General features: G+C 36.4%; 6 protein-coding genes across 6 annotated transcripts; 3 read left to right on the plus strand and 3 right to left on the minus strand.

Moving 5' to 3' along the window:
• The first annotated feature begins 2,123 nt into the window (after positions 1-2,123).
• Positions 2,124-2,631, plus strand: LOC125576548. Its single transcript, XM_048736878.1, has one exon. The coding sequence runs from the start codon at positions 2,124-2,126 to the stop codon at positions 2,469-2,471; it is 348 nt and encodes a 115-aa protein (XP_048592835.1). The 3' UTR covers positions 2,472-2,631.
• Positions 2,632-2,740: 109 nt separating this feature from the next.
• LOC106356622 (glyoxylase I 4) lies at positions 2,741-3,625 on the plus strand. Its single transcript, XM_013796351.3, has one exon. It carries the CDS (start codon positions 2,969-2,971, stop codon positions 3,524-3,526), a length of 558 nt encoding a protein of 185 aa, XP_013651805.2. The 5' UTR covers positions 2,741-2,968; the 3' UTR covers positions 3,527-3,625.
• A 318-nt stretch (positions 3,626-3,943) lies between these two features.
• Positions 3,944-4,900, minus strand: BNAC04G15780D. Its single transcript, XM_013796350.3, has 3 exons — positions 4,722-4,900; positions 4,490-4,609; positions 3,944-4,303 (listed from the first exon to the last, which is right to left on the minus strand). Exons 1-3 carry the CDS (start codon positions 4,740-4,742, stop codon positions 4,187-4,189), a joined length of 258 nt encoding a protein of 85 aa, XP_013651804.1. The 5' UTR covers positions 4,743-4,900; the 3' UTR covers positions 3,944-4,186.
• A 3,300-nt stretch (positions 4,901-8,200) lies between these two features.
• On the plus strand, positions 8,201-8,988 carry LOC106352590 (putative uncharacterized protein DDB_G0290521). Its single transcript, XM_013792213.3, has one exon. The coding sequence runs from the start codon at positions 8,216-8,218 to the stop codon at positions 8,957-8,959; it is 744 nt and encodes a 247-aa protein (XP_013647667.3). The 5' UTR covers positions 8,201-8,215; the 3' UTR covers positions 8,960-8,988.
• LOC106352589 (zinc finger CCCH domain-containing protein 24) lies at positions 8,936-12,911 on the minus strand. Its single transcript, XM_013792212.3, has 12 exons — positions 12,318-12,911; positions 11,727-11,819; positions 11,444-11,644; positions 11,269-11,341; positions 11,063-11,195; positions 10,814-10,967; positions 10,523-10,729; positions 10,256-10,435; positions 10,027-10,161; positions 9,849-9,944; positions 9,461-9,747; positions 8,936-9,363 (listed from the first exon to the last, which is right to left on the minus strand). Exons 1-12 carry the CDS (start codon positions 12,834-12,836, stop codon positions 9,117-9,119), a joined length of 2,325 nt encoding a protein of 774 aa, XP_013647666.2. The 5' UTR covers positions 12,837-12,911; the 3' UTR covers positions 8,936-9,116.
• A 355-nt stretch (positions 12,912-13,266) lies between these two features.
• LOC106352588 (beta-galactosidase 8) lies at positions 13,267-18,119 on the minus strand. The gene is made up of 20 exons (XM_013792211.3): positions 17,947-18,119; positions 17,484-17,855; positions 17,269-17,364; positions 17,068-17,180; positions 16,888-16,954; positions 16,719-16,811; positions 16,477-16,620; positions 16,306-16,394; positions 16,121-16,226; positions 15,910-15,997; positions 15,688-15,806; positions 15,429-15,593; positions 15,154-15,356; positions 14,964-15,073; positions 14,767-14,867; positions 14,571-14,684; positions 14,387-14,488; positions 14,092-14,303; positions 13,656-13,998; positions 13,267-13,574 (listed from the first exon to the last, which is right to left on the minus strand). The coding sequence occupies exons 2-20, from the start codon at positions 17,667-17,669 to the stop codon at positions 13,467-13,469; spliced, it is 2,559 nt and encodes an 852-aa protein (XP_013647665.1). The 5' UTR covers positions 17,670-17,855; positions 17,947-18,119; the 3' UTR covers positions 13,267-13,466.
• Between the last annotated feature and the right edge of the window lie 652 nt (positions 18,120-18,771).

An 18,771-nucleotide genomic window follows, 5' to 3' on the forward strand; every position in this document is an offset into this window, starting at 1 on the left:
TAGTTTACTTGTGAAATATTACCCAACATTTTAGCTCATGAGATATTTCATTTGCTAAATATCAAATTAAGCTATCTAGTGAAAATACTGGAAAAAAAAAAACAATTCTCTATCGTGCTCCATAATTCGATGAGCGACAAAAATTAGAAAAAATGACTTTAATGAGGAGGGAAAATCCTGTGAACAAATAAACAAGCAGCGGTGAACAATTCAAGCTGAAGAGTCACGTGACAATACATGTGAAGCAATTAAAAACGCAACTACACCCAATTTAATCTTCCCCTCCGGTCACATGAAACTGTAGAAAACAATTCATTCTTACTTTCATCTCCAGGACCAGTTATGAGACAATATCAAGTAGTGACAAGTCAATAATAAAATGTATACAAAGTGATCAAGGGAAAAATACAAATCTGATCACATAAACAAAAATGATAGAAATAGAAATAGAAAACTATAACATGAAAATATCATGACGATCAAGAAATTTGCTGAATATTTTCTAAAACAATAGTTTTACTTCAAATTCATATATTAAAAAATTGAATAAAATGTTTATTTTTAAGTCATGCATGTGCCAAGTTTTATATCTATTTTCTTAAAGTCAATTAGAGAGAAAAAAAGACATTTCTACATTCAAAATATAAAACATCAACTTTAAATTTTAAATAATTTGGTGGAACAATGTTCTAAAACGCGTTAAACGTTCGTTAAACGGTAAATAAATTTCTAGTGCCTAAGCACATACGCGGACGCTTAAACAAAGAAACTGGATATATATATTTTTAAAAATATAAATATAAAATTAATATATACACACCAGTTCTATAACAATGAACATAATATATTTCCCATATAATTTATATGTATAAAAATATAGTTTAGCATGAAATAGTTTCAAAGTATAAAACTTAAAACATGTCTAAATATATTAAAATGATAAATTTCTAAATTTAAAACTATTTTTCAAATAATTAATATAATTAATATAGTCATATAAATACATAAGATAAGTAACAGTTAGTATAAATAATAGCAATAGTAAAATATAATATTAATTAGTTTTTTAACATTAATGTTTAAAATCTACCTAACGTCTACATAGACTGCAAAAAAACCATCTAAACTAAACTATATAAATTCGCATGAAACACTTTAAAACATGAAAACGATATGGTTGATTATCGTGTAATGCCTATACACCATCTAGGCGTCCGCCTAAACCGTGTAATCAATGCAAATATTTAACAATGAATAATGAACAAGCTCACCATCCAGGAAGCACATGAGAACATATTCTATTTCATGAAAAAAATGTAATTTTCATAAGAACCCCAATCAAATTAAATAAATAAACGTAAGATAGAAGACTCCATCTCGTGCACAAAACTCACAACATAAATTGAAGGCGTGAAGCTAAGAGATGCATGCTTGACCCCTCTTGTGCCACTATTATATAAAGAAGAGATGGATGTTGTGTTCTAAGGCAGGTGTGTTATTATTACACTCATTCACTCATATAACACTGCTTATAAAATTTAGAATTAATTTAACAAAAACGTTGTTGCTAATCCTTGAAGGGAAGAATAAGTTGAATTTAATTATAGGATGCATAAGGTTAATGATGGCTCCTACTTACTAATTATGCCTTAATTAAAAAAGAAGATGATGCTACCAACTAATGGTAATAATTAATTATCTTATGCATGGCACCAAATTATCTCATAATTTCTAATTAGTAATTTATGTAAAGCATAAAGTCAGCCTGTTTTCACAACACACAAGAATCTTGGGATCAAAAACAAGATTGGTTTTGACAAAAATCTTGAGACCTTTTTGGGTACAGAAAAAAGAAAACCAAAAGATTGTAGGACCATAGAAAGGTAGGAAAAGGTAAGGTATATCATGAGAAATCATATTGTTCCCTACTGTAAATGTCTTCTTATCTTTTTCACCACCCAAAACTAATCCCAAGCAACAACCACTTCATTTCGCAATCACCTTATAAATACCAAACATTATATCAAACTCTCAACAAACACACCAAACTAGTCCCCACCTGCTCAGCGACCTATAGCCTTTCTACATTTTTTTATCAAACAAATTGAAGCTGAGTGAGAAAAATGAATACACAGACTTGCCTCGTTTTCTTCTTCTCTTCTCTAATCATCACAAACATAGCCTTAGCGCAAGACCGAGCTCCTCACGGGTTGGCTTATGAGACCCCAGTGGCGTTTTCACCTTCTGCATTTGACTTCTTTCACGCGAAACCACAAAACCATGATGCAACTTCAGAGCCTTGCGCTGAATCCGGCTGCTCGCCTCTCCCAGTGTCTGCAAAGGTTCAAGGAGCTTCTGAAAAAGCACAGAAAAGCGAGATAGCAACAATGTCAATTGGTTCGAGAAGCGGAATGGGAGCTGGTGGTGTGGTCGGGATCATCTTTGGAATTGCGTTTGCCATGGTGATGTGAACCATTCTAGTTCCATCCAACCCCTAGTGTTTTAAACTGAAATTATGATAGATTATATAGCTAGACTTTGAGTTGATATGTGTGTTTTTTCCTCACCTTTTCTTGAAGCTTGTATTTAGATTTCCATATCCATTGGTTAATAGGAGAGTATTCGACTGTCTATCGTCAGATCCCGTTGAGAGTATAAGCAACCATGGCTACGGATCTCAGATACATTGGTCTAAAGTCTGGAATATATATTTTTTAAAAGATAATATCTTATAATTATTAACAAAAACATATCAAATCCTTTAGCGGATGGTAAGCTTTGCTAATAGTAAAACATAAACAATTCTAAACTGAAACCGAAGAGTGTGACACGTGAGCATATGTTCGCTGACACGTGCAAACTCGCTATTCAGCCGCCCATCACGTGTCCCTCTTTCAACCCTCTTGACCGCTCCCGCTATTAAGGTAGTTCTTTCTAAATACACGAAGCATTTTTCCCTCGAAATCTAATGGAGCAAAAGAAGAACAAAAGCGATGAATCAAGGCCGCCATTGATGGCGTTAAACCATGTATCAAGACTTTGCAGAGACGTCAAAAAGTCTCTCGAGTTCTATACCAAAGTGTTAGGGTTCGTGGAGACAGAGCGACCCGCGTCCCTAGACTTCGACGGTGCGTGGCTATTCAACTACGGTGTTGGGATCCATTTGGTGCAGGCTAAAGACGAAGAGAAGCTACCTTCCAACACGGACCATTTGGACCCGATGGATAATCACATATCGTTCCAGTGCGAAGACATGGAAGCTTTGGAGAAGAGGCTCAAGGAAGTGGATGTGAAGTACATCAAGAGGACGGTCGGTGAGCAGGAAGACGCAGCTATCGACCAGCTCTTCTTTAATGACCCCGATGGTTTCATGGTCGAGATCTGTAACTGCGAGAATCTGGAGCTTAAACCGCGCGATTCAGCTGATGCTATACGTCTCCCGGGTGATCGACACGCGCCTCCTGTTTCTCTCCCTGGCTCGTCCGACCATGCAGATGATACTAGGCTCCCTCAGACCAATTCTTAATACTACTTGGGACTTCTTTTTTTGTACTTGTTCCTGTTTTTGTCCTAAGTTACTGCTTTCTTAGTTAATGTCGTGACGGTTAGAAACCCTGTTTGAGTTTTTGCTATCTCTTCAAACAGAAGAACAAACCCTGAACTGGCAGGAATGAGAATCAAAACAAGAACTGATGATCACGGGCTAGCAAAAAGTATCAATTACCATTTCAGTTAATGAACCAAGACAAACACAAACACAAACAATAAGCATAACCTCAAGTGTACGCCAATTATTTTCAGCCTGGCTTTTGTGCTGATATCATGATAGAGCCACCGTATAGCTTAGATTCAAGATTATTATTTGCTTGTTTCTAGTTTTATTTGACTGTTTATGATCCTCATTAACCTGCCAAATTATAAATCAAATCTAACACAAAACCAATGGGAGGAACGAACTGTCACAGCAATCATTAAGCCAAACAGCCAAAATAACAAACGAAAAGATATTCTCAGTAAACACAACAACACTGCTCAAGAAAAGTAGAGCAAAACAGGAATACTAGTGTATTCAAAGACAACTGAAAAGAATAACCAGCAATAAGTAGAGAAACAGGGGGAACAATAGTCTTGTGGAAAGTTTTTGAGCAAACGTAATGTTGGTATCCATCCATGTCTCTCTCTCTCTCTACCATTTACGAGAGCTAAGATATTGAATGGCAGGTTCAAAGGTCTGGTCCACAGCTTTGTTCCACACAGACGCAAACTCCATCCGATATTTCTTCCCGAATATGCCTTCTCTCACCTGCAAAACACATCCCACGTTTTTTTAACTTCCTATTGCAACCTCATGTATTAACTGTAACCAACATTCAGCCTTCTCCAATTCCAAAATCGGTTTGCTTAACCGGAACCGAGATTCTCATCAATCCACAAATTGAGATTTGTGACGGAATAGATTCTCGACTCAAAATTGATTACGATAAATAACCTGAGATTGATCGACGGATTGAGATTTACGATCGGCGACGGACTCATGGATGAGTTTTCGCTGCTCGAGAACGATGAACCCTGTCAAGGCGCTACCCAGCGTGAAGCCGAGAAGACGCTCCTTATACACACGAAGAAGATACGAATGTCAACACACACATTTACAATAGAGCGAATAGATTCGAAATGATAGAAATCGATTCCTTTTAAAATCTTGGATGAAAGAGGAGAACCTGAGCGAGAATGCTGATCATGCTGAAACTCTATCGCGTGTTTGATTTGCTCGGAAAGGAAAAGGGTTTTTTCTTTTTGTTAGTTTCTCTCCTGAAGGAAAAGAATTGAGGAAGACGAGACGAGGAACACCAGGTAGGCAGATTGAGTGAGCCAGGTATGGGCCGTAGCCCATTTTATCAATCAGCCCGATATGATTTTAAGCAACTAAAGCTTCTCTAAAGTCCAAACATATCAAAAAAAAAAGTTATACGGAGAGTCGAAATAGTTTAGATACATTTTAAGATAAACTAGATTTTGACCCGCCCTTAAAAGGGCGGGTATATTTTTTGTTTTATTTTATTGTAAAATATTAATTTTCTGTCTCATATTTTTCTTTGTAATGATATTTGTATTTTTCTGTAATCATATGTGTTAAATTTTTAATTACTATTAGTAAGAGGTTTTGATAATTTGATTGAATTTGTGATGTTGGATACTCTACATGTGCTATCGTTAAAATTATATGGTTTTCATTTTTTTTATTTCATGTATAATTATAATAATGTTATAATTATACATAATAATTTGCCATGACGTTAAATACGAATTTTGTAAATTTTGATCCAGGGCCACGTGAATTGTTAAAAATCGCGACAACGTCTTAATTGGCTTAATTGGTTCAAACGCAGCGGTTGCGGTTGCGGTTATGGGAGTTTGTGGATGCGGACGGTTGCAGTTTCTAGCGGTTTTAAGAGATTTGTACGATTGGTACTGCGGTTAAAAATTGGTGCGTTTACGGGTTACTTATGACTGGTTAACTACCAAATGTGGTAACAGTCAAATAATAAATTAACAATATTTACATTTAATATAATTATAAAAATATCAAAAATCATAAAATTATAATAAATATAAAATTTATATTTAGAAAGTTATAATTTTAATTTTTGAAAATTTATTGAAATTTTTTTTATTATAAAATTTTATAATATTAATTAAAATATAATAGATATATTTTAATATTTTCATAATCTCAATTTTAAATTTTTTATTAATTAATTTTACTTTTGTATATATATTGTTTTTTAAAAAAAAATTTTACCCTCCCGCAACCGTCCGCAACCGTCCGCAACCGCAAACGTTAGCTGGAGCCAGCTTTTGAATTTATGAGATTCGTAGCGGTTTGAAGCGGTTTATAGCGATTTGAGTGATTGTTGCAAACCGCCGACAACCGCTACCAACCGCAAAAGCTGCGTTTGGATTTAAATAAATAGTGACAATTTGGATTCTGACCCGCCCTTTTATTTTTTGTTTATTTTTTTTTGAGAAATTTAATTTTTGTATTTGTGTTATTTTTGTAATCATATTTGTTTTTAGTATTAATTTAATTTAATATAATTTTTGGTAACTATATTAAATATGTCAAATTGCATAATTATATGTCATATGTATATCAAAAATTATTTTTAAACTTTATTTTTAAAATTTGCAACATATTATATTTTCTTAGTAGTTACCTAACATAATTAGTCAAGAAAAATATTCGTATCCAAAAAATCTGACTCGGAATCGACCCAAAAATCAAAGTTTCATAATCTATTAGATTTGGCATATATACTTGAATGGTTCTTAAGAGATATCCGAAAACCAATATCAAATCCAACACGCACAGAAAACCGAACAAAAGTTTTGAAAAATATTTGAAAGATAATTTTTAATATATTTTGTTAAATATATATATGTAAATGGGTTAATAAGGTCTTCACTAAACATTTAACAAATATTTTTAATCGAATAACCTATTTAAAACCCGTTAAACTAAAACCCGTAGAATATATTTTTATAAATAATACTTCCATAATAATATCAACTGATCATGTTCCTAATTTAATAGAATAGATGGATTAAATAATTTAATTTTCTTATAAAAAAACTATCTAGAAAAATAAAATTTTTAAATAAATAGTGACAATTTGGATTTTGGTTAGATATGGAAGTTTGTTGATTTTAAATTTTGGGGTCACAGGAGTACATATATTTCAGGATAATGAGTTAGATATAGGAGTTGTATATATATTTCACGAAATTTGTTGTCATTTATAAAATTTGTTGCCTTTATAATAGGAGTTTAATTGGTTGTGTAAGGTGGTTACGTAAAATTCTTAATTGAGTTTAGTAGAATAGATTTTTTAATTGAAAAATAGAAGTTTTATATGTTTGTAGTCCTTAAAAATAGGACATTAGTGGTTATGGAACTGCTTTGTTATTGTTGTTTACGTTTTATTTAAAAAGTGGCAATCAAATTTTCCTGAAAAGTAGGATTTTAGAATTGCTAGAACTGCCGTGAAAATTTAATAGTATTGATAAAGTGATATAAGCAGTTTTATGTAGATGATGTATATTTTTTTTAATTGGACTCAACTATTATCAATGGGGCATGTTTCTGTTTTAATAGTATTGATTATTTTTAAAGTCAAATCGTTACAAAAATTATTATGTTAGATATTTTACAAATATGCCTTACTGTGTTAATAGAAATAATGTTAAAACTTTATATGGTATTTTCTGTTTAAAATTTTGAAATTTTAAATTTATTTTATTATTTTGTAATATTAATTAAATTGTTTTGTTATTATTTTCGTAAACCGATTTAAATCCAATAGATTCAGATTTAGACTTTGATCGATGACCATTTGATGGATAGAAAAATAAATAATGAACTAAGTTTTATTTGAAGAATTAGATAAATAAATAAAAATTGGAGAGAAAACTTTTTCTTGACAAATTTCTCTATACATAAAAGAATGAATGGAGAGGAACTACTTTAATAAATATAATTTATTAAAAAAAAATGGAGTGGAACTCATAGATCAATAATTTGCCAAATACTTCAATTTAGTTGATATAAAATTTGAGATATGTTGAATTTTTGTGAGTATTTCAATCTATTTTCACCTCGACAAGAGGCCAAACTTCTCATTTATTTGGAGGGACTAACAAGTTACACTGGTCCAAGACTTACAAAGTTGGGTTACAAATTATCAGGCTACACACATTCACGATTTTTTTTTTAATCAACGAATTAAAGATGTATTAAAATTTAAAAACGAATGAGCGTATTAAGTTGCATAAATACATGCACCAGTGATTTCTTTATAATGAAACAAGACATGCAGCCAATTTTGAATATTATTGAAGCAGCTTAATGCGTTCGAAATGGTAGCAACATTATTAATTAAACAAAATCTAAAAATGACATCAACAAAATACATACATACATCTATTTGAGTGATTTGTTAGCTGTATAATATGACAGGAACATGTATTGATGCATCTTCTCCCCCATTCATTCTCTCCCTCTCCTGGTTCTCCGTAGCTCTCTCCCTCTCTCAAAGAGGCATACAAAGCCAGAAAACATATTCTCCCAACGGCATTTTATAAGAGACGTCTTGATACGACCAAAACTGACTTGCAAGTTTATATAAAAAACGATTAAAGATCGAATCAAAACGCCATGGCCACGGCTAAAAAGCTATGTTTCATTGTCATTCTATCATTGTGTCTCCTAAATGTGGAATTCTCGCGTGCACAGGAGGACTCTCCATCACCTGCTACCTCACCGGAACGTGAGGCACCAGCACATTCTCCTCTTCCACCACCGTCTTCTTCTTCACCAGAATCACATTCCTCTCCCTCACCATCTCCATCACGGTCACCGTCACCATCTCCATCACGGTCACCGTCACCATCTCCATCACGGTCACCATCTCCATCACCATCACCATCACCATCACCATCACCATCACCATCACCATCACCAGAAGCGGTTCCCCTTCCGCCACCAGCTTCACCACCAGATTCTCCACCACCATCTCCTCAGCAGGAACCTCCTTCTCCATCTCCATCATCATCTTCATCTTCTTCTCCAACTCCTGAACCAGCAGCACCTGCTCCTGCTCCATCGGACGATGATGCTGATGATGATTCAGAGGAGACAGAGAATTTCCCTTCTCCGACCCCATCTCCTGCGCCGGCAGAAGAGGGAGATCCAGAGGACATCAAAGCAAGCGAGGATGGTGAATTCGAGCAAGACGGAGATGAAGACCGCGGGATGAGCGGATGGAAGAAAGCAGGGATCGCCATTGGAGGAATAGTTGGAGTAGGAGCCATTGCAATAGGAGCTCTTGTTTACAAGAAACGAAAAGATAACTTAGCCAGAGCTCGTTACACTTACTTCAACCAATCAGAGTTTCTTTAAACCTCCTTTCTTTTGTCTTTTCCGGAAAAAAAGAACATATACTAAAAAAAATCCTTACATTGTGTTTTGTTTTAATGTAAAAAAACGACAATAGATGTTTGCTTTGGTGATACATGATTGAGTCTTTGTCATCTCTTATAAAAAAAAAAGAGTTTTATTACCTATTGAGTAGCATTACCATTTCGCAGTGGTCGGTGTGAGGGAAAAGGTCAACGGCCATGGCTTTGACAGGCTTAAAAGGCTCAGAAGCAGGCATTTTCTTGGCTCTGTGTCGAGCCAACGCGGCGGTTCCCATCCTGCTTTGTCTTCGGTAGCCTTTGTTCTCTTGACCCGTTTTCTCGAATGACGGCGTGCAAAGCTCTATCGCGTTTGCCACTAGTGTTTCAGGGTTGCACGATATGTACCTGTTAGTACCAATGCCATTGAAAAACAATCTGGTGTTAGGATACATAAACAAAGTAACTTGAGTTGTGTTGAGTGTTTTGGGAGAACGAAACTAACACAAGCGTCTTCAACCGTGGATGGGTTCTCAGGGCTTTGATTACATCTGGATGAAGTCCAGGACGAGGTGGATCCACTATAGCAACTACGTTTTTGAATTGTGGTTTTGCAGATCGTTCCGGCTCAGAGGAGGAGGAGTCCTTCTGCTCATTGTTTTCTACTTCTGAGTTTGAGATTTCTTCTGCTGAGGAATTTTGTTTGTCGAGATCATCACTTGGAGGTTTGGCTTCTTCAGTTTCAGACACATCTAGGTATTCTGTAAGTAGAGAGCTCATCACATCCTCTGCCTGTAAAAATTAAAGCCAACGAATCACTACCATTAAGAAGAACCCATATGATTAAAGATAAATGGAACCAGCTACAGGGTATGGTATCATCAAACACATGCCTTTGAACATATGAACTTGCAGTTGCTTATGCCATTGATCTTTGCATTCCGCTCCGCATCAGATACAGCCGAAGCATTCATTTCTATGCCAATCACCTGTAAGAAGAGCCTAAGAGGTTTAGTACCGAACCAAATCATCAAAAACGATAAGGATTGTGTTAAAGTAGCAGACTCTTACCATGCCAACACGATGTGCTAATGTAAGCCCGATTGTTCCAGTTCCACAACATACATCAAAGAGCAAAGTGTCAGGACCAAGATCAGCCCAATCTCCAGCAAGTGAATACAACTTCTCCGCAGCGCATGTATTAACCTGGATCAACGATTTTGAAATCTATTACAACAACCAACACCACTTTCACCAAATTATCCTAAAGATGCATCGACCCTGAAGATTCAATTATCACCTGAAAGAATGCTGTTGGGGATATGCTGAACCGAAGGTTGTTGATGTGATCGTGAATCCGAGCTTCAGTCAAGACATTGGTGGACTGATCCTGATGTGTTGTTCCATTATCTGACACTGGAATAGGCAGCAACCGTAGTGGACAATCTGGTGGTGCAACGTTTGATATCCCTACGTGATCCTGAGCAAAGAAACCATAGATGTTTTTAATATTATACAATTTTTGTTTGGGATTTAATAAAGAAAATTGCGAGGATAAGTAATTTACTTGAACAACTAATACAGTCAGAGGAAGAGGTGGAGAGCTTGCTCTAGCTCCTTCAGCAAATGCTTTTGCCATTTCTTCAAACTCAGTCGCCACTTCAGCCTCGTCAGTATCCGTAGTACAAACCTGAACCATAAGCATAACCTCTGCAATTCTTGAATCGGCATCTTCATCACTTGAAACCACACCAGGTTTGCTCCCTTCTCGAACCTGAGATGTTTGAGCCAGGTGAAAAGAAATATTAAATTAGGTAAGTCATGCTAGAGCTATACAACATAACAGCAATACACATACCGTCAACTGTCGCCAGAAGCCACAGCTTTTAAACCTATTCCAAACAGGGAGCCTTGATTTTTCCAAGAAACTCTGAAAGATTGAAGCGTAACGGCAAGCAAGTTTCGAGATATTAGGACAGTTCACAGCTTCCTCCACTGCTGTTACACCCGCACTGGTGGAAGATTTTTGCATTAGTTCTTCCCATGACTATGATAAAAAAAAAAAAAAAGTAAACACAAGTCTCAGAGAAGAAAGTACTGTATATACCTAAAATTTCCGAGCATGAATCCAACAGTTAACTTCCCCTCAACGGAATATCCAGTTGAGAACTCACACTTGTTCCTGTAACCGTTCACAAGCGGTGATTCTATAATCCCCTCAAGCTTACATGAAAGACCACCTGAAATGGTTTAATATATGAATCAAAAGACTAATCCAAATCAAAATGGAGATCAAAAGTATAGTGTTCTTACCTATTTCTCTAGACTGAAGGACCCATTCTGGAAGTGATTTTCCATTAGGACAAGCTTTACGCGCATTCCTCGTCTGCCAATAAAATACATTATCAACAAAACTCACTCCGTTGAAGTTGAGAATACTAGAAGCAATCGCGGAAAATATGAAAGAGAGTATGAGAAAGTTCCTGACAAGTTTTTTAAGCATTTGCGCGATAGAAGCCTTCTTCTGTTCAAGCTGGTCCGCGTAAGACAGGTCTGCCAAGGGAGTCACGGCTTCGCGGGCACTTTTGAGTTTAGCAGCCGGATTCTTCGCTCCGTTCTTGTCGAATGTACGGGGAAGGACATCAGCCATCTTCAAACTCTTGTTATTCACATTTTTGCCTTCCAAAATCTGTAAATATTCAACAGACTCTCAGACAACAGAAAGAGAGGTATCTCATATCGAAAAAACTCGACAAAGGAAAGAAAAGCACCTCCACGCCGTTTTTCAATTGTTCTGCGTTCTCAAAAGTCAGGAAACCAACCATCATTCCTCGTCTTTTCTTCGCAAACTTGTATTCAACTCCCTGAGAAATGAATGAATCAGTCACTCAATCTATTCAATTTCAAAGGTAGATTCAACTACACTAACATGATCCTAGAACTTAAACCAAAGACTCTAAAGATCTTTCCAATGGTTATGTCCCAGATCTTCAAACCTAAAACACTTTACTCTAGACAACTAATCAATGGTTATGTTACAAATACGACAACCTTAAAGACTAAAACTTTACTCTAGGGAACTAATCAGTGGTTATGCTTGAGATTTTTGAAACTTAAAGCATAACACTTCACTCTAGAGAACTAATCAATGGTTATAATGGTGATCCTAAAGCTTTAAAGAATAAAACTTTACTCTAGAAAACTAATCAGTGTTTATGTTTATGATCCTAAAACCTTAAAGACTAAAACTTTACTCTAGACATTTAATCAATGGTTATGTTTGTGATCCTAAGACATTAAAGACTAAAACTTAGAACTAATCTCAAAGGTTATGTTTGGGATCTTAAAGACTGAAACTTTACCTGCTCTCGGAGAAAGGTCTTGAGATCATCTGATTGCCACTTTGTAGGCAAATGCACCAAACATTTACTAAGAGACAGATCATGAACACCTCCATCACCACCACCATCGTTATCATCCATCATCTCCTCCGTGAACATAACGTCACCCACTTCTTCTTCCTCTTTCACGGCATTCTCCGACATCATCTTCGCCTTCTTACCCCGCTCGGAGGTCGGGTCCCACGTGTTATCCGGTTTCTGACGGAGCTCATTCTCGCCGTGAGCGTACTTGCACGCGGCTCCGTGGCTGCACGAGCCCTGACGGCGGAAGTAGGAGCAGAGGCTGGTCTTGAACCACGGCGAAGGAGTGGAGGATTCGAGATTGGTGGTCTTCTCGTCGTCGTCGCGCTTACGTTTCTCCCCCACGGCTTCGGCGTCATTGGAAGATGGGATTGGGTCGATGGGAGCGGTGTCGGAGGGAATCTGGGATGTCAGGGTTTCGGCGGCGGAAGGGAGCTCGTCGAGTGAAGATGACGTCATTGGGAGTGGGCTTGTAGAGACGATAGAGAAACGGTAAGGGTTTTTAATTAGAAGTGGGAGGAGAGGAGTTACCAAATGTTATTAGATTCAGACCATTAAACCCTTTTTTAGAAAATCGAATTGAATTGAACCGACCGGTCCAACCGTGACTCTTTTAATTACCCTAGTTCTGTTAAGGTGACTTTAACCAACAACAAGACTGGGCACTGGGCAGGGCCAATAAGGTTATGCTCCTGTCAGTGTCTATTTTTCTTCAGATTTGATCGAAACTCATGATTTTTTTTTTCAGTTTTTCTCGCTTGTCGTTTAGATTTGCGAATGTTATGCCGTCTATTTTTGAGCTAAATTGGCCTTTTGGGTTTTCTTAATGTTGTTTGCTCTTAACTCCATGAGAAAAGGATTGCCATGAAGTTCAAGTAGTGATCAGTCATGGCTAAAAAGTATCTTGATACAACATTTTTTTTTGTGTCTACACTCTAAGAGTAACAAATAGCTACAAAAAGAGAACTTTTTTAATTCCTGCCAAATTTATTTGAATTGACGACTTCATATTATCATCCATTTCATTTGCTTTATTTTAAAACAATTACATATCATATCAAATCTGCGGAGGTAAAAGGAACATGTCACTCATGCACAAACAGCTTCCACAGCTAAGCTCTTGACGACGCCATGACAAGGCTCTCCGAAGACTCTTGTCGAGACTTCAACTTTGCAACTCCTTGATCCAACACACGCCTGCCACACATGACAAAAACTCCAACTATAAATAGGAAGCAGTCAAAGTCATAGACAGAGCAGAAATAAATGAAACCAAACCTTTTGAACCACGGAGAGAGATCGGGCGCTATTGCAACGGCCGTGGCTAAAACTACCGCAACTACCTGTGGGTGTACCGAAGCTTGCAAATCTTATAGAAGATATCACCTGAGTGGAGACAGGGCATTTTAAGGAAAGAACCGCCGGACTAGTTCTGTTTGAGAACTTGGAGTCCGAAGTCCACGTGTCCACAGGAGCTGGATGAGACTCTGACACCTTCAAACACAAGTTGCTTCCTGTGTGTTTAGTTGCAAAAGATATCTTTGTCGGATCTCCACCCATTTCTTCCAACAGAACAAGAGTGTTCCCGCTTGGTTTAATCCACGAGCGAGGCACGTGATACCTGTACAAACCAACAATGGTCATATCGTTATTATATAACTCAGGTTTAACGAATCAGCTGAGATAGATGTAAAAGATGGTTAGTAGTACTTACAATGTCTGCGAAGGTTTTCCACAGTTCTTGAGACATTTGTCATTGCGGTAAGTTCCTCTATAGTTGCATGACCCTACGCAACCATCGGTTCGTGCAATACTGGTCGGCCAGTACCGACCTATGCTCTGTCCGTTCACCCACGCAATGCCTTTTCCTGTGCCTGTGAAGTCTATAGCTACTGGTTCACTCCCAGAAGGAGCGTCAAATGTTGTCTGAGAAACATAACAAGATATTATTAAGAGGCTGACAAGAAAAGACAATAGTTCTTTAAAACATAACAAGAGATTATCATCACCTTGTACCAAACTAGTGGCTGGTTAGTGGGCAAAGGAGAGTTTGAAACCCATTCAGAAGAATCTCCACTTCCTAAACCTGTGTCTTCCCCTTTGAGTCCAACCTATAAATCAACCGCCGTTAGAACTTGAAAAAGTAAGAAGGTATGACAAGAGATTCTTGTCGTTGATCAAAATGCAACATACCTGATAAGTCCATTGGTGTGATGACAAATCCATTGAGCTACCAGTTTTCGCGCTGTTAAGTGACACAGGACCGGTGATTCCTGCTCCAATTATGTCAAAGAAAGCTCCATAGTTCTGAGGATTAAGTTTAGCTTAATTAGTTGAGTTAATCATGCCTATATAAACATTTAGTAATGTTTTGGTGATTAGAACCTACCGCAAGCCCTACGGTCACACTAAGAAGATCAATTGTGTTCTTCCCAGTTACAAGATTAATTGGGATGTCCAAAGAAATATTTGTCCTGTCATTTCCACTTCCTACAAACCAAGAATCAATGCTACTCAGTTGCAAAATTCACTTCATCTCATTGTGAAAACTTAAAGAGTAACATATATATATATATATATATATACCTGCAAGTTTTCCATTTATAAAAGCATACACCACTTGGCCTATGGATTGGATGTGAAGGACAGCTTTGGATCCTTCATCAAGGAAAGTCTCATCGCCTTTAATATCCATCCTGTTTTAGATTGAAACACATGGTAAGACTTCTGCTTTCTGTAAGAAGAGAAAGAAACAGCTCAGGTATACTCTATATACCTCAGTGAGTACCACAAGTAGTCGCTTTTATCAGCTGTAGTGTTAATCTGCTCCAACAATCCAGGTTTCACCAATGCATCAGCCTCGGATATTCCAATAGGTTCTTTTATGTGACTCCATTGTGATCCTAGTTCCGCAGACGAACCACCATCTGGCTTTAATGATTGACGAGCAAATGCGGTAGACTCCGTTGCAGAATTTATCTACATATTCAATATTGGTATCAGTTGTTGCCATGTGGGAATAATGTTTAAAGACATGCTAATGAAACGGACCTTTGCTGTGTTGAAAGCAACATTCTTGCAATCCGGCAAGATGCTAACGGACCATGCAGGCAAGCGATATGATTTGCCATTGAAAGTCACAGTTGCATCAGATTGTGTGCCGATGTTTGCAAGAAAAGCAGCGCATGATCCAGATGAAGTTTTGTATACAGCTGCCTGTGAAGTCACAAATCATATATGTAAAATGATTAAAAATCAAAGCATGTTGCATGCAAGAAGTGGAGTGACATTGAAGTTTTATTGTTATTACCTCCAAATTTGAACCTAACGAAGTAATTTCTGGATCTGTAGCAATCAAGGCGTCTTCACAAAGCTTGATAGCCTTGTGTAGATCTCGCAAGTGTCCCCATTTTGGTTGTCTCAGAAGTCCTGCAACAACAACAAAAAATAAATCAACGTCTCTTCAGTAAATTCACAGACAACTAGAGATCCAAGAAGAAAAGAAAGACATCCAGTGGTGGAGAGTCCTCACCATACTCATCAATGGGAGCATCATAGTCATAACTAGTAGAGATTAAGGGTCCTCCACTTGTTCTTTCAAAGTTTGTTCCACCATGATACTGAACAAGATACCAAAATAAAAATAAAAATATTGTAAGAAAAGCTCGAGTATTAATCAATAGCAACAAGAAAGTAGAACATAATAAAAAAAACAATTGGCTTCTTGTGTTTCAATTAATTACCATGTAATAGTTCTGGAAAGTTCCACCTCGTTGGAAAAACCGTGCGACCGCAAATGCAAGATCTTCAACTGGCCTGTAAGGGGTCGGTTCTCCAAAACCAAGGAACCTAGTCGTCCCAGATGATATACAAGAAAGTGATGAGTTAAATGCAAATTTAGGTAAAGTAAAAGAACCAAGAGACTCACCATCCACTCCAATTCTCGGTCCACATCTTAGGTTTGTTGTTTGAGTTGGGAGTAAACTGGTCACAGTAGAAACCGTTGCATGTGTTGATCTACCAAGAAAAAAAAAATAAGAATGTCTCAATCAAACACTTTCCTATTTAAAGAAAGTAGTGGAATGTTTAGGAAACTGACAATGGGATCAGGAGCATCTCCTTGTTGGCACATGTTCCAGGGTACTCCAGTATCTAGTGAAAGAGCCATAGAAGCAGACCACTTCATATAACTTTTACCAGCAGCACCATAAGCTGAATCAATATTCCCGTATTCATTCTCAATCTGACATCCAAAATCATGAAAACAAAAAAAAACAATTGAGAAAATCCTGAGAAATGTTACAATTAGTAATGTGAACAAAAATTCTTCACAGAACAAACCTGGGAGAGAATGATTGGGCCTCCTTGTGATGCATATAGCTTTTCTTGCTTCATCAGATCAACAATCTTGGCAGTGAACCGCTGCATTTCCGCCTGCAAACACACAAAGACTAAAACATTATACATTTTCTCACATGATAATTTAATAACACATTCACCTAAACCATACCTTAAATGGTTCGTTGTCAGTTCGAAACTTAATTCCAGGAACAAAATGTAACCACACTGGGAAACCACTGTTCCACAAAGTCCACCATTTCAAAAATTAATCATCCGATATTTTAATAATAAAATCCCTAAAATTAATCAAAAACAGAGTGGTATCCAGAAGAAAACCACATTTTATTACCCGTAATTCCATTCTGCGCAAGCATAAGGACCAATTCGTAGATGAACGTAGAGACCAGCTTTAGCAGCAAGCTTCACAAATTTTACTAAATCATATCTTCCTTCAAAATTATACTGCAAAAATAATTTCACCCCAAAAATATTAAAAAAAATAGAGTTCGGACAAAAGAACCAAAAGCACAAAACCCAAAACAGAACCGACCTTGTTCTTCTCAGGCTCGTGACCATTCCAGAACACGTACGTCTCTATAACGTCCAAGCCACCGTCCTTTGATTTCTGTATAAGGTCTGGCCACATCTACCACAAATATCAAAAAATAAAGGTTCAGAAAAAAAAATATATTGTTATAAGTAACTGGTAACATTTCTGTATATACGTAGCCGTATATATGTATAGGTGTGTAACAGTGTAGTTACCTCAGGAGTGCTACGAGGATAGTGAATTGAGCCAGATATCAGAATCTTCCTTTTCCCGTCGATTACAAGAGCACGGTGGTCATACGTCACGGTCGCCGCCGTTGCCGCCATCACTATCACAAGAATAAGTAGAGAAACAATCTCTACCTTCTTTCCTCTTACCATTTTCGCTGCAATTACCATCATCCAGTTATTCAAGATCGATAAGATGTCTTGATTTACTCCTTTTGGAATCTATATATAAGCAAGAAATGGCTTGAAGAAACAGATAAGGATCCTCTTTTGCTTTTTTTTCTTTTTTTCTTGCTTCAGCTGTTGCTTTGCCGCTTTGTGTTACCGCAATTTCAACTTCTTGCTTCCGATGACAATCAACTACACAGATTTATAAAAAAAAATATTCGATTAGAAGATAGACATTGGATTGCTTTCTTGATGATTTATATGGATAAGCTCTGATTATTACCGCATTGTTTGCTTATTCTAAGGAAGAAAAAATGGCGTTACGCAGGTGACTGATAAGCTATGCGTATACGTTTTGCTTCGTCGTCGTCGTTTGGATTTTCTTTGAGAATAATGGCGGGGTAGGGGAGGTTTAATAAGAAAAATGGGATTAGTAATGTAGTTATTAAAGTTTAACTAGAGATTTTTTCCGCGCTTCGCGCGGATTGTGTCTTATAAATTTATTTTATTTATAATATTATTTGTCAATTTTTTTCTTTTACATTAACTTCTTGTTTTTCTAATGTTAGTTTTTATTAATTTAAATTTATATGTTTATAATTTTTCATTTTTGTTGTTGTAGATGGAGAATTATATTTTTTATTGATGGTTTTTTGTATGTGATAAACTTTTTGAAATTTTAAAATAATATTATATATAGTACGATTAACACATTAAAGAAGAGAAACATATTTAGGCACATTTTATACAGGTTTTATATGCATAATTTTAAACATTGTATATGTATATATTATAAGTTTGAAACATGTAAATGCTTTCTAAAGCAAAATACTTGTTCTGAGTTTACATAACTTATCGAAAGTTTTATCTCTTTTTAAATTCAAATCACAGAAAAAATATATTAAAAAGTTAGTATAGATGGTTTTTTTTTGCTTTTAAATCAACACTGAAAAATTACATGAATCAGATAACAACAGTTTTATAAACAACTGGATAAAATTTGACCGAGCCAAAGATTTTCACACAATATGTTCTTTCTTCAAATTGCGAAGAGCATATAGGCACAAGAAAAAAAATCATAATTTTTGTTTTCACTTATATAACATTT

The sequence above is a fragment of the Brassica napus genome, chromosome A7 (assembly GCF_020379485.1).
Source record: "Brassica napus cultivar Da-Ae chromosome A7, Da-Ae, whole genome shotgun sequence".
Lineage (NCBI taxonomy): Eukaryota > Viridiplantae > Streptophyta > Magnoliopsida > Brassicales > Brassicaceae > Brassica > Brassica napus.

What these genes read in the sequence shown, in the direction of transcription:
- LOC106356622 (XM_013796351.3), top strand. Translation starts at nt 2,969, where the DNA reads ATGGAGCAAAAGAAGAACAAAAGCGATGAATCAAGGCCGCCATTGATG.
- BNAC04G15780D (XM_013796350.3), bottom strand. Translation starts at nt 4,742, where the DNA reads ATGATCAGCATTCTCGCTCAG. An exon ending in TGATCAGCATTCTCGCTCAG is followed by an intron (nt 4,610 to 4,721) that starts GTTCTCCTCTTT and finishes CGTGTGTATAAG; the next exon opens with GAGCGTCTTCTCGGCTTCAC. An exon ending in AATCCGTCGATCAATCTCAG is followed by an intron (nt 4,304 to 4,489) that starts GTTATTTATCGT and finishes TGTGTTTTGCAG; the next exon opens with GTGAGAGAAGGCATATTCGG.
- LOC106352589 (XM_013792212.3), bottom strand. Translation starts at nt 12,836, where the DNA reads ATGACGTCATCTTCACTCGACGAGCTCCCTTCCGCCGCCGAAACCCTG. An exon ending in GCAAGTTCATATGTTCAAAG is followed by an intron (nt 9,748 to 9,848) that starts GCATGTGTTTGA and finishes TAATTTTTACAG; the next exon opens with GCAGAGGATGTGATGAGCTC. An exon ending in CCACGGTTGAAGACGCTTGT is followed by an intron (nt 9,364 to 9,460) that starts GTTAGTTTCGTT and finishes TGGTACTAACAG; the next exon opens with GTACATATCGTGCAACCCTG.
- LOC106352588 (XM_013792211.3), bottom strand. Translation starts at nt 17,669, where the DNA reads ATGATGGTAATTGCAGCGAAAATGGTAAGAGGAAAGAAGGTAGAGATT. An exon ending in TATAAATGGAAAACTTGCAG is followed by an intron (nt 14,868 to 14,963) that starts GTATATATATAT and finishes CTTGGTTTGTAG; the next exon opens with GAAGTGGAAATGACAGGACA. An exon ending in CTCTCTCCGTGGTTCAAAAG is followed by an intron (nt 13,575 to 13,655) that starts GTTTGGTTTCAT and finishes CATGTGTGGCAG; the next exon opens with GCGTGTGTTGGATCAAGGAG.
- LOC106352590 (XM_013792213.3), top strand. Translation starts at nt 8,216, where the DNA reads ATGGCCACGGCTAAAAAGCTATGTTTCATTGTCATTCTATCATTGTGT.
- LOC125576548 (XM_048736878.1), top strand. Translation starts at nt 2,124, where the DNA reads ATGAATACACAGACTTGCCTCGTTTTCTTCTTCTCTTCTCTAATCATC.